Here is an 11,815-nt window from a genome sequence, read left to right as displayed (position 1 = left end):
TCCCCGGGCACCTTGGGGTCCAGGGACTCGATGGGCGTGGTCAGGCACTTGGTCTTGGAGCGCAGCTCGTTGAACAGCAGCCCCTTGATCTCCTTGCCCTCCTGGCCATCGCTCCAGATGTACTCCAGCCTGCAGGCAAGCACGGGCACCATGGGCGGCATCGAACGGGATGGGTGGCCGCAGCACGAGGGGTGGCAGCGGCGCTGTGCCAGTCACTGTCACCGCTTGCAGAGTACGGCTGAGGACATGCTCATTCGCGGCGTGCCGGCCTCGGTATCGCCTGCGCAGCAGGTCTAGACCAACGCAGCGCCGACCCACTCACTTCTGGCCCCTGGCGAAGACGCGCACGGCACGGCGGCCAGCGGGCACAGCCTGTGGGAAGCGGCACCGCAGTGGCCGTCATGCAGTGGAGGAGGGGCGAAGTGCGTCAATGTGCCGCTTCAACTAGTCAATGCAGGCCGTGCGGTGTTCAGGACGTTACAGAAGCCCTAGCTTCGAGGCAAGGCACGACGACAGGTCCACGCGTCGATGCGCGACTACAGCCTCCAGTTGCGTCTGTGGTCGAAGATTGACTCTTCCTATGCAATTTGACTTCACATCGGGGGGCTGCAACCCCAGGACCAGGCCCAAAACGTGGGCCGCCGTCTACTGCGTTCGATCTGCTGAGGGAGACCCCGCCCAATGGGCCACTACAGATTATTCCAGTGGACTACAGCTCACCCTGACGGCGCAGACGCCCGACTGGAGCTTGCTGACACGCATGGGGCAAGCGGCGAGGCTCATGACGACGATCTGGGGCACGAAGCACAACGAAAGAGAGACTCTAGTATCGCAGAGCCTGAAAGAGTGCTGAGGTAAACGGGTTGAGCGTTCATGTGGGGGAAACACCGGGGTTACACGCGCCGACACCTCGTGGCCATGTGCAGCCTGCGAGTCACTGACATGCTGCGGGCGCTGGCTATCTTGCAAAATCTCTTGTCTAAGTAATTGATGGGGGTGACGTGACAGGCTATCGGGAATGAAGGCGAAGCCGACGCCCCCGCCAACAGCAGTGGTGTGCTCGCATCAGGTGAATCAGGTGCAGCAACACGTCGCGAGCATGGCGGCGTATGAGTCGCGGAGGGATGCCGCACCACACAACCTACCAACACCCCTAGGTTGCACTGTCCGCTTGGAGCAAACCACTGCCAACTGGTCACGGTCATCATGGGTGTGTGAGAGGAACACATGCTTACCTGAAGGCAATACGGCGCACATTGATACCAAACCTCGAGTGGAGTACAACCAAGTGCTCGAAAAGGACGATTGGGAACTGATTGCGGACTGCTTGAGTGGTTGATTTCAATGGTGGTCATGCGTTCAAGCAGTCTGCCCTGGTGGTATCAGGCACCGTGCCTGACACCACCAGCACACATACGCAAATGCATGCGTGCAGGCTTTCACACACACACGTCACGTGCGTGTGTATATGTGTGCTAGCACGCATGCAAGCGGGTACTGTGTGCGTGTGTGCGATGTGTGTTTGTGTGTGTGCATAAGGGCAAGAGCGTTTGAGTTTCATAGATCCAATGGGTGGTACCATCCCAGATGAGCAAAGTGTATTTTTGATTGTGTGTGTGCGTGAGTGTGTGTGTGTGCGTGAGTGTGTGTGTGTGTGTGTGTGTGTGTGTGTGTGTGTGTGTGTGTGTGTGAGAGTGTGTGTGTGTGTATGCGTGCATGTTTGTGAGAGTGTTGTGTGCGCGTGACTACATATACTGTATGCGTTGCTCCGGTATGTGCGCGCGTGTGTACCAGAGAGGAAGAGATGGGAGAGTGAGTGAGGGGGAGAGAGAGGGGGGGAGGGAGGGAGAATGTGGTGTGAACCACAATGTGTGCTGCGGCCAAGTTGCGGGCACGCACCTTGATGCTGTGCTTCCTCGTGGAATCAGCAACACGTCTCTGGGCCGCCAGGCTGACTAAGCGGGCAACATAGTGGATTCACTAGACACAGGTTACGCCACAAGGTGCTGCACAGCCTCCTGCGGCACACAAAGGCGACACGCATGCTCCGACCATCAGCCAAACCCAAGCTGGCAGCCACAGTGCAAAAGAAACCGTGGTTGCAGGACGCAAGGCTGGCATAATAGCCTGCGCAGGTGGGCCAGTGTTACACAAGCCTCGCGTTCCACAGCTGGAAGCACTCAAGCAATGCAACCCATGTGTACTTCTCAGATTACCCCACTTTGGCGCGCTCGTAAGCGTGGCCTCTACATGAGGCTGCGTCGCAGGCTCTCACCAGCATCCCAACAGCTGCAGGCCAAGCAGCCTGCAACTATCAATGTTGCGCAAATCAGTAATGCATGGGGTGAGCCCCCATTTTCCGCAGCCCTGCACCCACGGCTGTGTGGACCTGGCGGCCCAAGCAGGCCAGGTCGTGGGGCTGCCACATTGCAACATAGGCTGCTGAAACATCGAGTGTTGCATTAGCAGACTCAAGCGCGCATGAGCATTGCCATGCTTTTCACAAGCTGGATGCAGGTTGCTAACTGGTGACCTAGGACCAGTCGAATGGCAGCTGTGCAGGACTGCAGGTGAGCAGCTTCTGGTTGCCGTGCACGTGCGGCCCAGCGGCACGGGCTGACGCTTGAGAGTCTGCGCTGTGCACAATTCAGCGCTTGCGCGTTGCGAAAAGCATGGCAGAACAACCCTGCACGCACGCCGAAGCTCGTGAATCCCATGCTGTATGGACAACACACATGGCGCGTGGTGCTTGGAGGTTCATACTGGAGGCTTAGAAGGACACTCATGGAGGCAAACGGACTGATCGTGTGCATATTCCTTTACTTGGTGGCCTGCAGTGCATGCTGCTGAGCATTGATGTGGACAGAACATGAACAATGGGGCGGTTACCCAAGATCCTGCCAGGGCGAAACGGGGGCATCTCGACAGGGTGCGTGGCCCTTTCAGCACAGCCGCCAGAGCGTTTGGCAGCCTGGACGAGGAGGATGACACAGGGATGGACCCGCGATCAGGGGAAGCGCAGATTTGTGAGTGCTCTCCACCAGCGCGCCCCAGGCGTTGTCATCCCCATTCGCGCGCCCTGTTGACCCTGAGCCAGGCAATTATTCCCCATGCGGCACCCACCTGACGGGGCTTTACGCGAAGGTTGTCCACCAGTGCACTACGCGCAGCAGCACATGCACACAGCCGCTGCCGTCAACGCCTTTTCTGCCTGTGATCACACATTGTCGCCGCCCGGAGGACCACCGGGGCCACTGCTAGTGCCGCCGCCGCGCCCCATGGCCGCAGCCACAGCCGCAATCTCATCCCTCAGCCGCGCCCGCTCCGCCGCCGACGCCTCCGCGCGCGCTGCCGCCAGCCGCACGCGTGCGTCCGAGATGCGGGCCAGGGCGCTGCGGTGGATCGTCTCAAGCGCCTCCAGCTGGCTAGCGGACAGGTCGTCCAGCCCCAGCCCCAGCACGTGCTGCGGCAGCACGTCGAGGTCAGCCGCAGACGGGCACGCCTCGGCGATCACGAGCGCAGCAGCGTCGAGCCACCGCGCCGTCGGAGGGGGGTTCTCTGCGACGGGCGACTGCAGAGAAAGTGATCTGGGAATGGCGACATTTTCTTGGGACGCAGCTGCTGCAAGGGTGCTGCCGTCACTCTCGTTGTCGCCGCGACCTCTGCTGGCCGTGTCGCCGCTATTGGCGCTACTGCTGCTCGCCTGGACCGCTGCAACGGGCCCGGCCGCCGTTTGCTCCGTGCTGCTTTCAAGATCAGGTGCGTTGGACGCATCAGCATCCAGTGCCGCGTGCTGGACCTGTTCCTGCGCCACAGCCTGTGTCGCCATCGCCCTTTCGTTGCGCACCGCAGCTGCCCACGCCCCCATCTTGGGCTGGCTGACACCTGCTGCTGGCCGCTCGTCTGTCGCACGGCTGCCCTTGCCGAAGGCCACACTGCCATTCCGGGCAGGATGCGGCCGCTCTGGCTCCTCTGGGGGCGCTTGGCGGGGTTGGGGTGGTCCAGCCGCCGAATGGGAGGCCCTCGCTCGCGCTGCGTGCTGCACACAAGCAGCCGGCGCCTGCTGCACCCGGGCCTCGGTCTTCCGACCACTGCTTCCTCTGTTGCTGCCCCCGACCACCACCCATTCCTCACTGGCATCTTCTGGTTCTGTGGCTGCGGCTGAGGCTGGAGCGGAGGCGGGTCCAAGCTGCTGCTGCTGCTGCTGCTGCTGCTGTGGCGGCGGCGGCGGATGTTGCTGCTGCTGTTGCGTCCGCTCCACCTTGGAGTGTTCACGCTGGGCTTTCACCTCGACCACCCGTTCGCTGTCTTGCTGCCCCAGCTGCTGCCCCTGCTGCTGCCCCTGCTGCTGCCCCTGCTGTTGTCCCTGCTGCTGCCCCTGTTGCTGCCCCTGCTGCTGCATTCGTCGCTGCTTGGCCGCGGATCCTTGCATGTCCTCCCCCAGCAGCTCAATCGCGCGCCGCTCTGCAGCACACTGCTCCTTGGCAACATGCTGCTCCAGCAGCCTGTGCATTGAGTTTGGAATGGGCGCGTGAGACATGTCCAAAGAATAGAAGAGGACAATGTGTACAGTGGATGCGGGTCCAGAGGTGTGCTGATGTACCCAAAAAATTAAGTATGGTGGGCAAGCTCTACTGGCCAACAAAACATCACGCTCAACCTGCCAAGCCGATTGACCCTGCCGCCTCCTAGCGCACCTAATGACCTGCTTGTTCCGCTCCTTACGGGCCTCATCCAGAGGCGTGCGGCCCGCAGCGTTGCGGCCAAACACGTGGGGCACCGCGGTGGTGGTTTCCAGCAGCAGCTGCACGCACTCAGTGTGGCCTGGATGCGACGAGTTGTTGCAAGTACGCAGAGGACACGGGGATGAGGAATAAGCAAGGACAAGGGCACGCTCAACAGAGCGCTGACACCCTTGCAAAGCAGTCTCATAAGAAGGGACTGCAACCAGCGCTCCCAGCTCGCGCTGCCCATGCAGCACAGCAGACAGCAGGCGCCAGCTCACCCGAACGGCTCGCAAACGCCAGCGGCCCGTTGCCATGAGTGTCCCTGGCACCCAGCAGCCTGTCCACGCCGCTGCCGTTGCCATTGCTGCCATCCTCGCCGCCGCCCTTCTGGCAGCACCGCACCAGCGCCGCCAGCGCCAGCGGCCGCCCGTGGCCCGCGGCGACCATGGCGGCCGTCAACCCATCGCGGTTAGGTGCGTGCGGGTCAGCCCCGCGGTTGAGCAGCAGCGCAACGCACGCGACGGCCTGCGAGCCAGGACTGCTGCAGGCGAACATCAGAGGGGTGTCGCCATTGTTGTTGCAACGATTTACCAGGGCGTCGCAACCGCCCGCGTCCCCGCTTGCGTCGCCACCGCTGCTCCCTCCGCCGCCGTGCTGACCTGGCAGCAGCTCCCGCAGCACGGCCAAGTGGCCGCCCAGCGCGGCCAGGTGGGCAGCGGTGTTGCCGCTAGATACCAGCCGCGCCGCAGGGTTGGCGCCAAGCTGCAGCATGCGGCGCACGGCCTGCGGCCAGCCGGCGCGTGCGGCCGCAGCCAGCGCCGTCAGGCCTGATGCGTCCGTGGCTGCAAGTGCCGCTGCCGCTGCAGCGCCATCGTCTGCGAAGGACACCAGCTGTTGCAAGAGTGCGTCCACGATCCCAGGGTCGGCACCGGGCGCCGAGCATGCTAACAGCAACTCATGCGGGTCTCGCAGCGCGATGGTGGCGGCGGCCAGTGGGGGCGGTGCGCCAGCGGAACCTGGGTCATCCCCGCTGCTGCTACTTGGCATGTTTCAATCTACAGCAAACCCGATGTATAGTCTATCGTAAGCAGACAGTGGCAAGATCCATCAAGTGGCATCGACACGGGCCGTGTCAGTGGCGTTTGCTCCACAACGCTGCCTGTGCCGAAGACAATCTATACAGCAAACAATAATAGCAAGCTTCGGTTTCGGACCATCTTGTGATCTTGGACTTTCGGCCCACGTCCATCCGCGGCTCGTATGTAGGGGCAAGCCCACTGCGGGGCGATCGCGAGCGGGGCTAGCCACTACGATGTCACAGTATAGGGCAGCACGGCCAGCCAGCCAGGTGCGGGCGGCATGGACATGGGCGCGCGTGCGGCAGCCACACCACTGGGTCAACGCATCGAACAGCGCAGTCAACGCGCAACACGTATGCCGCAACGCACGCTCGCAGGGCTACCCAAGCGGCGGCAGCCGAGCTGGCAGCGCTGGCGCGCGCAGCACCTTTGACCAGGATGGCCCTCCCGTCGCGTTGGCAGCGGCACAGCAGCAACCACAGCAGCCGCAGCAGCAGCAGCCCCAGGCGGCCGCCGACGCCTCCGCGCCGCGCGTGCTGTTCAGCTGCTGCAAGGGCGAGACGCACACGCACCGCTCAGGCTTCAAGCAGCTCTTCCGCCGGCTGCGGAGCGCCTACCGCCCCGACAAGCTGGACAGCCGCGACGACCTGCACCCAGAGGTGCTCCTCGGCCCTGGCGGCGCCGCGCCCGCAATCCTCGTCCTCGGCTGCCCCACTCAGCGCTTCAGCGCCGCGGAGTGCGACGCAATCTCGGGGCTTGTGCGGGGCGGCGGCGGGCTAATGGTCCTCCTGGCGGAGGGCGGCGAGGCGGCTGCGGGCACCAACATCAACTACGTGCTCGAACAGTTTGGCGTCGCCGCCAACGCGGACGCGGTGCTGCGGACTTCGCACTACAAGTACATGCACCCCAAGGAGGCCCTCGTCGTGGACGGCGTCCTCAATCGCTCGCTGCTGCTGGGCGCGGGCGGCGGCGGCGGCAGCGGCAGCAGCAAGGGGACACCTGCGGCGGTGGCCCGGCAGCGGCAGCAGGACGCGGCGTCCGGGCCGGTGCAGCCAGGCGGCCTCGAGTTTGTGTACCCGCACGGCTGCACGCTCACCGTGCAGGCACCTGCGGTGCCGCTGCTGTCAAGCGGGCGGATTTGCTACCCGATGCAGCGGCCGCTGGCGGCGGGCTGGGAGGCGCCGGCGGGGAGTGGCGGGGGCCGGCTGCTGGTGCTGGGCAGCTGTCGGCTGTTTGATGACCGGTGGCTCGACAAGGAGGCGAACGCGCGGCTGATGGACTGGGCCTTCAAGTGGCTGCGTCCGGTGAGAGGTTGGGGGGGCGGGCCATGCGGTCGAGCTGGGCTGGGCTGCACTGGGCTGGGCTGCGCTGGGCTGGGCTGGGTGGTGCTCGGCTGAGCTGGGGTTTTCGGGGCAGGCTCCTGGCGGCCGTTTGACGGGGATCGTGTCCAAGCAATGTGTGCGCTTTGGAGGTCTGAGACAGCACCTGACACAGCCACACCCATGCGCCACACAACCTGTCCATCGCGCTGCCGCACCTCACAACACGCGCCGGCCCGCAGGGCTCCCGCATTGCGCTGCACCCGGGGGATGCGGAGGAGCCCGACCTGTCAGACGCACGCCTGCTGCCCGACACAGAGGCGCTGGCGGACCGGCCCAAGCCGTGCCTGCAGGAGGTGCGGCAGCTGCCGCGCGACTGGACGCGGCTGTTCAGCCCGGCCCTGGCAGGCCTGGACCTGGGCCTGGTGCCCGAGGCTGTGGCGCTGTACCGCAAGCTGGGCGTCCGCAAGGCGCCCCTCGCGCTGATCGCGCCCAGCTTCGAGGCGCCGCTGCCGCCGCTGCAAGCGGCGACGTTCCCGCCCGCGGCGCGGGAGCCGGCGGCGCCGGCGCTGGAGCTGTTTGACCTGGACGACGCGTTTGCCTCCCCCCAGGTTGGTGGGGGTGGGATTTAGGGGTGTTCGGGAGCGGCCAGGCCGGCCGCTGGGCTCCAGCAAGCCTGGAGCAGCAGCAACATGTGTTAGGCTTGCTTCAACTGGGCGGTTGGCCTTCAGGGGTGGCAAATCCTGGATCTGCAGCCGCCTCCATGTCGCATGTGCTGACAGGCTTGTTGTGCCCAGCCCAGGAAGGAGGCGCTGTTTGTCGCTCCTCCCACCTCGCGCCTAGGGCCGGCTGGCAGCCATTTTCAACAAGTGTGTTGGCAGCAGCGGGCCGGGCGGGGGTGGTCTGGGCGTGGGTGAGTCTGACCTGGAGTGCTTTCTCGTGGAGGCGGGCGCGGCGTGCGGGCTGCAGAGCCGGCCGGAGGAGGGCGCCAAGGTGGGACGGGAGGGGCGCGCACGCATGAACGCACAGGGATGCACCTGGGCATATGGTGGGGGATCCTTGAGAGGTGCAATCCGAGATGGCCACCAGCTACACGGCTATGTTCCTGGGTGGTTGTGTTTTGTGCCATCATGTATCTCATCCCATTGCTTCCTCATGTGCGAGCACAGATCGCCGTTGACGTCCCTTCTTCGCAGGGTGTGCTGTCGGAGCTGCTGCGGCAGCTGCTGCGCTACAAAACCGTCGGCACCGCGGGCAGCACGGAGCAGAGCGGCGGCGGTGCTGTTGGGGACGCACCCGGCAGCGCGGGCAGTCCGCTGCGGCAGCTGCCGAGCCGCGGGGGCATGGGGAGCGCTGGCAGTGGCGTCGAGGCTTTCCGTTTCTAGCTGCCGCTCACTCTCTGCGCATCAGAAGGGGCGGAGTGCCCTGCAGCAGCGATGGGCCTGCATTGTAAACCCCACAAACACAGCAGCCGCTTAAGTATCAGCGCAAGGCCCCCAGGGGATAAGCTTGCACGACCGGCTGAGCCGTGACGAAAAACCTGTGGTCAAATCTGGCTGCAGTGATCTGTTGCAATGACAGGGGTTGAATTACTACGGGGCCAGCCTCACCCGACCGCAGCCGCAATGCGGGCGCGTAGGTAGGCGTCCTGCGCGGCCGTGTCCCTCCCCAGCGCCTGCCACTCGCGCACCGGCAGCGGCAGCACCGCCCAGCCCAGCGACTGCAGGGCCAGGACCTGCACGGCCACGCCGCCGCGCAGGCGGCCGGGTGGGGACGCGCAGTAGCACGACTCGTCGTCCATCACGGCCACCGCGACGCGCCGCCGCACGCCGCTGCGCCCCTCTTCCTGCTGCTGCCGCCCCTCCTGCCCCTCCTCCCTCTCCCGCTGCTGCTGGGCCTGCAGGCGCGACTCATCCACAGTGATGCTGATCTCCACCTCAGCGAGCAGCTGCCCGTCACCTTCCTCCCCAGCCACGACGTCCCGCTCGACCTCGTACCCGAGCCCCTGCGTCAGCCGCCCCACCACCTGCCCCGGCGTCAGCAGGCCCGCCGCCTCCCAATCCGCGCCCTGCGGCTGCCCCAGCGCCTCCGCCGCCGCCTCAGGGTCTGATACCATGTGGTCCGCGCCCAGCAGCCGCCCCGGCGGCCGCGCGGCGAGCGCGGCGCAGAGGCGCGGCCCCAGCGGCGCGCCCTGCTGCCGCAGCAGCAGCGCGGCCAGGTGCAGCCGGCCCAGCTGGTCCTCCTCGAGCAGCGCCTCACCGCCGCCGGCGCCGCTGGCGCTCCCCGCTCCCTGGCCACCCCCCGCCTCCCGTTCATCCTGCCGCGCCTGCTGCTCCTCCTCAACACCCTCCTGCCGCTGCTGCCGCTCCAGCGCATCCGCCAGGGCGCCGCCGGCCTGCTCCACCAAATCGTGCGGCGCCGCCCTGAAGAACCCCACCACCAGCAGCAGGTCCACCAGCTGACCGGCAGGCATCGCCGCCGCGCCCCCCGCCGCGCGCACGGACGCCGCGAGCGCGTCCAGCAGCGGCGGGCAGTAGTGCTGCACCTCCAGCAGCGCCGCCGCCACGGCCAGCAGCGGCGCGGGGCCGGAGGGGGCGGACGCGTCCGCAGCGACGGCCTGTGCGCGGGGCGGGAAGCGGTGCAGCGCGGCGAGGGTGTGGGGGCAAGGACGCGCCACCAACGGCGAAAGCACGCGCTGCGAGGGTCGCTGTGCGGCGCAGCGCGGGCTGCATTCACAGCGAACAGCACATGGGCAGCGCAGCGGCTGGCAGCGGACACGAAACACCAATCCACGCCGTCCCATAGCCGTGTGGTGTTCCTTCAAATCCATGCATGCAGCACAGATGCAGTTTCACGATGATCAACACCCCTCCCCCAAACCCACCCTGGCTGCCAGCGCCTCGAACAGCGGCTCCTCGTAGTGCCCCGCCGCGCTGAACCCGGCCGCCAGCGCCGTCGCCACCACCGGCACCTCCCACACCTCCAAGGACCCCAGCCCCTCGACCGCCGCGGCCGCCGCCTCCGAGAAGAAGGCCGGGTCGTAGTAGCCGGCGTTGGACAGCGCCAGCACCAGCGCCGCCGAGGTGCGCAGCGGCGTGGCGCGCAGGCGCGGCAGCTGCGCCTGGACGAGGCGGTCCAGCAGCTGCTCTTGCTGTTGGCCGGATTTTGCGGGGTTGGTGGTGATGGGGGTTCGAGGGGGGCGTGGATTGGCAGATTGGTCGAGGGGGGGCTGATTATGCTGCCCGACGCTGAGGGTGTGCGACCGCGTGTCGCCCCACCCTCACACACATGTATGTATTTATGCATGCGCACACTAAAACACGTGCGTCGGACTACTTCCGCTGGCAAATAAGGCTGCAGCTTGCTGATCACGGCGGCTCCTCGGCCGCCACGCATGGCTGCAGGACCACCACTGGTGTGCCCCGCCCCACAACAATGGGACGGGCATCCGCAGCCGCGCAACTGCGCGCATGCATACACACCAGCTCCACCTCTGCCGCCAAAGCGTCGGCGTCTCCGTCCCCATCCTCGCCAGCGCCGCCGCCGCCCTCCGCTTCATCCGCGAGCGCGCCAGGCTCCATCTGCGCCGCAGCCAGCAGCGTCATGGGGCCCAGATCGCCATCAACCAGCTCCGAGGGATGGGCGTCAATCAGAGACCGCAGCTCGCTAAGGGAGCGGGCCCCACTCAGCCGCTGGGACAGCTGCTGCTGCTGCCACTGCTGCTGCTGCTGCCACTGCCACTGCTGTTGCTGATCCTCGTCGGCAAATGGGGGCGGCGGCTCGGGCGCGGCCGGGCCGGGCCCGGCCGTTGCCTTGGCTGCTGTGCTGCCTGCTTGACGTATGGTGCGATGAGCGGCCACATGTGCTGGTGCTATGATTGGCAGAGCCACACTACAAAAGGCACGGGCGACGCCCCCTAGCGGCGGCGCAAGCAGGCGCGGGGCACATGGGCGCCAGTGTAGCGCACGAGCTATGCACGGTTTCATGGGCACAAGCACCGCAGCTGTCCTCGTTGTTAAGCAACGTTGCGTCAGGCCTGGTCCTTGCTTCATTGGACGCTCATACCGCTGTCACACTGTCACTGATCGGTGCATCGGTCCAGTGCTACCTCCGTAAGACCGTACTTCATACGCACCAATACCAATCTGAAATGCATGATGCCATCGCGGCTTGTCATGTACTGTGTAGAGCAGCCGCTTGCACGGTAGCCTGTTGGTGCTGCTGGTGATCCCCATCTAATCAGCCAACGCTTGCCACGAGGCACATTGACGCGATGCAGTCGCACACTACCTCGGCAGGCAGCGCGCCGCGGCACCAGCGGGCGGCAGGGGCGTGTCGCAGCGCGACACTCGTCGCCATGCCAGGTGCCCCGTCGGCGTGCTGGCCAGCAGAGTTGCTGGCGCGGCAGCGGCGTGCCGTCTTGTTACGTGCACAGAAGCAGCAGGAGCAGCCCAGGCGGATCGCGACGCGCGCACCTGCGGCTGCGGCTGCAGCAGCAGCGCAGCTGCAGCAGCAACAACAGCAGCAGCAGCAGCAGCAGTGGTGGGGGCAGGCGCGCCCGCAGCAGTACCGCAAGCGGCCGCCGGCGGTTGTGTACCTCCCCAACTTCTTGCATCACGAGGACGCGCAGATAGTGCAGGCCGAGTGCCGGAAGATGAGGTGGGCACCTGAGCCTGCCCTGGGCCAGCCA

At 65.8% G+C, this 11,815-nt stretch overlaps 4 protein-coding genes across 4 annotated transcripts in view; 2 read left to right on the top strand and 2 right to left on the bottom strand.

The window, feature by feature from the left end:
- Window positions 1-3,217: 3,217 nt before the first annotated feature.
- On the bottom strand, window positions 3,218-5,774 carry MNEG_6408 (hypothetical protein; the record flags this gene model as incomplete). The annotated part of the gene is made up of 4 exons (XM_014045122.1): window positions 3,218-3,463; window positions 4,289-4,505; window positions 4,698-4,824; window positions 5,006-5,774. 4 exons carry the CDS (start codon window positions 5,772-5,774, stop codon window positions 3,218-3,220), a joined length of 1,359 nt encoding a protein of 452 aa, XP_013900576.1.
- A 265-nt stretch (window positions 5,775-6,039) lies between these two features.
- On the top strand, window positions 6,040-8,510 carry MNEG_6407 (putative Intraflagellar transport like protein 52; the record flags this gene model as incomplete). Its single annotated transcript, XM_014045121.1, has 5 exons — window positions 6,040-6,075; window positions 6,184-7,110; window positions 7,368-7,736; window positions 7,969-8,118; window positions 8,295-8,510. 5 exons carry the CDS (start codon window positions 6,040-6,042, stop codon window positions 8,508-8,510), a joined length of 1,698 nt encoding a protein of 565 aa, XP_013900575.1.
- Window positions 8,511-8,731: 221 nt separating this feature from the next.
- On the bottom strand, window positions 8,732-10,730 carry MNEG_6406 (hypothetical protein; the record flags this gene model as incomplete). Its single annotated transcript, XM_014045120.1, has 3 exons — window positions 8,732-9,742; window positions 10,010-10,276; window positions 10,608-10,730. The coding sequence occupies 3 exons, from the start codon at window positions 10,728-10,730 to the stop codon at window positions 8,732-8,734; spliced, it is 1,401 nt and encodes a 466-aa protein (XP_013900574.1).
- A 752-nt stretch (window positions 10,731-11,482) lies between these two features.
- The window catches only part of MNEG_6405 (hypothetical protein), a gene marked incomplete at both ends in the record, with an annotated part of 2,209 nt that continues 1,876 nt past the window's right edge, over window positions 11,483-11,815 (top strand). The window contains one exon of the mRNA XM_014045119.1: window positions 11,483-11,784. Coding sequence (XP_013900573.1) covers window positions 11,483-11,784 — 302 coding nt within the window. The remainder of the gene's footprint in view (window positions 11,785-11,815) is intronic.

The sequence above is a fragment of the Monoraphidium neglectum genome (assembly GCF_000611645.1).
Source record: "Monoraphidium neglectum strain SAG 48.87 unplaced genomic scaffold scaffold01036, whole genome shotgun sequence".
NCBI classification, from domain to species: domain Eukaryota; kingdom Viridiplantae; phylum Chlorophyta; class Chlorophyceae; order Sphaeropleales; family Selenastraceae; genus Monoraphidium; species Monoraphidium neglectum.
Note: the sequence above shows the minus strand (reverse complement) of the source record. Positions and strands in the feature narration are given on the sequence as shown.